General features: G+C 72.4%; 1 protein-coding gene across 1 annotated transcript; it reads left to right on the forward strand.

The window, feature by feature from the left end:
* Positions 1–127: 127 nt before the first annotated feature.
* UFC1 (ubiquitin-fold modifier conjugating enzyme 1) lies at positions 128–1,006 on the forward strand (the record flags this gene model as incomplete). Its single annotated transcript, XM_026043241.1, has 5 exons — positions 128–222; positions 300–363; positions 447–523; positions 686–776; positions 868–1,006. Coding segments are annotated over 5 exons (399 nt in total), but the record flags the coding sequence as incomplete, so codon positions are not given.
* Between the last annotated feature and the right edge of the window lie 505 nt (positions 1,007–1,511).

Raw genomic sequence — 1,511 nt, forward strand, 5'->3', positions numbered from 1 at the left:
AGTTGCCCCAGTGCCCTCGGGCCCTCCCCAGCGCCCCAGGCAGCCCCTGGCCCCCCCCAGCCCCAGCGCGGGGCTGCCCTGCAGGCCGGGGGGCTGCCGGGAGGGGGGGGACGCGTCTCCACCCGCTCCCCCCGGCCTCCTGCGTCCCCCCCAGTACGTGGAGAACAACAAGAGCGCCGACAACGACTGGTTCCGCCTGGAGTCCAACAAGGAGGGCACGCGGTGGGTGAGCAGCGCCGCCCCCGAGACCCCCCCCGGCGCCCGCGGGTGCCCCCCCGCCGACCGCGGCTCTCGCGCAGGTGGTTCGGGAAGTGCTGGTACATCCACGACCTGCTCAAGTACGAGTTCGCCATCGAGTTCGACGTGAGTGGCCCGGGGGCCGGGGCAGCGGGCGGCCGGGGCCGCGCCGCCCGCCCGCCCGCTGCAGCGGCGCTCCCTGCCGCCAGATCCCCGTGACGTATCCGGGCACCGCTCCCGAAATCGCCATTCCGGAGCTGGACGGGAAGACGGCCAAGATGTACAGGTCTGGGTGACGGGGGCTTGCGGGGACGGTGCTTGGGGACGCTTTTTCCGGGGCCGTTTCCAGCCCCTCGGAGCGGGTCCGGGGCCGGTGCCGGGCTCGTGCTGGCACTTGGAAAGGGCTCCCTGCCAAGGGAGGCTCACGGCTCCGTCGTCCCCTGCGCAGAGGAGGGAAGATCTGCCTGGACGAGCATTTCCGGCCGCTGTGGGCCCGGAACGTGCCCAAGTTCGGCTTGGCGCATCTCATGGCGCTGGGGGTGAGCGTGGGCGAGCGCCGGGGGGACGCGGTGCCCCTGTCACCGTGGGGCGCCCGTCACGCCGCCGCCGCTCACGGCTCCCGCCCCGCAGCTGGGCCCCTGGCTGGCCGTGGAGATCCCCGACCTCATCGCCAAGGGCCTCGTGCAGCACAAGGACAAGTGACGGCCGTGCCGGGGAGTGTCCGTGGAGGGGGCCGTTCCCACCCCGTGGAGGGGCCATCCCCGTGTCCTGGTGCCCTGCGCCGGTCCCGCCGCTTCGCCAATAAACGCTGTGCCTGCACCCTGCGTCGCCTGCCGCTCTCTGGGGCTGAGGGTCCTGCCGTCGCTGAGGGCTGGGGGCTGCGAGTGCCCTGCTGGTGGGGGCCCCTTGCGAGGGGAGCAGTTTTGGGGGGTCCCTGAGGCGTTTTGGGATACTGAGGCATTTTGGGATACAGTTTCTGGATACCCGTTCCCTCGCCGAGGCTGTTATTAGCCCTTCCTGAGCGCTCCTTTCCTAGCTGCAGGCCTCTCTGCACCCCCTACCGCACGGTGCACCCCGGCAGGGGGACGCGGGTCCTTTAATAAGACGCGGTGGGGGAAGCGCTGGCCCTTTAAGAGCGCCGGGGAGGACGTCCTGGCCCTTTAAGGGCGGGGTGGTGGGGGGAGCGACGCCATGCGGTCTCCATGWCGACGCAGTGGCGTCACGGCGGGGCGGGGCCGGCGGCGGCGCATGCGCGGCGCGGCGCGTGAGGCCGC

Source organism: Nothoprocta perdicaria, unplaced genomic scaffold (assembly GCF_003342845.1).
Source record: "Nothoprocta perdicaria isolate Ctin4 unplaced genomic scaffold, notPer1 scaffold_323, whole genome shotgun sequence".
Taxonomy (NCBI): domain Eukaryota; kingdom Metazoa; phylum Chordata; class Aves; order Tinamiformes; family Tinamidae; genus Nothoprocta; species Nothoprocta perdicaria.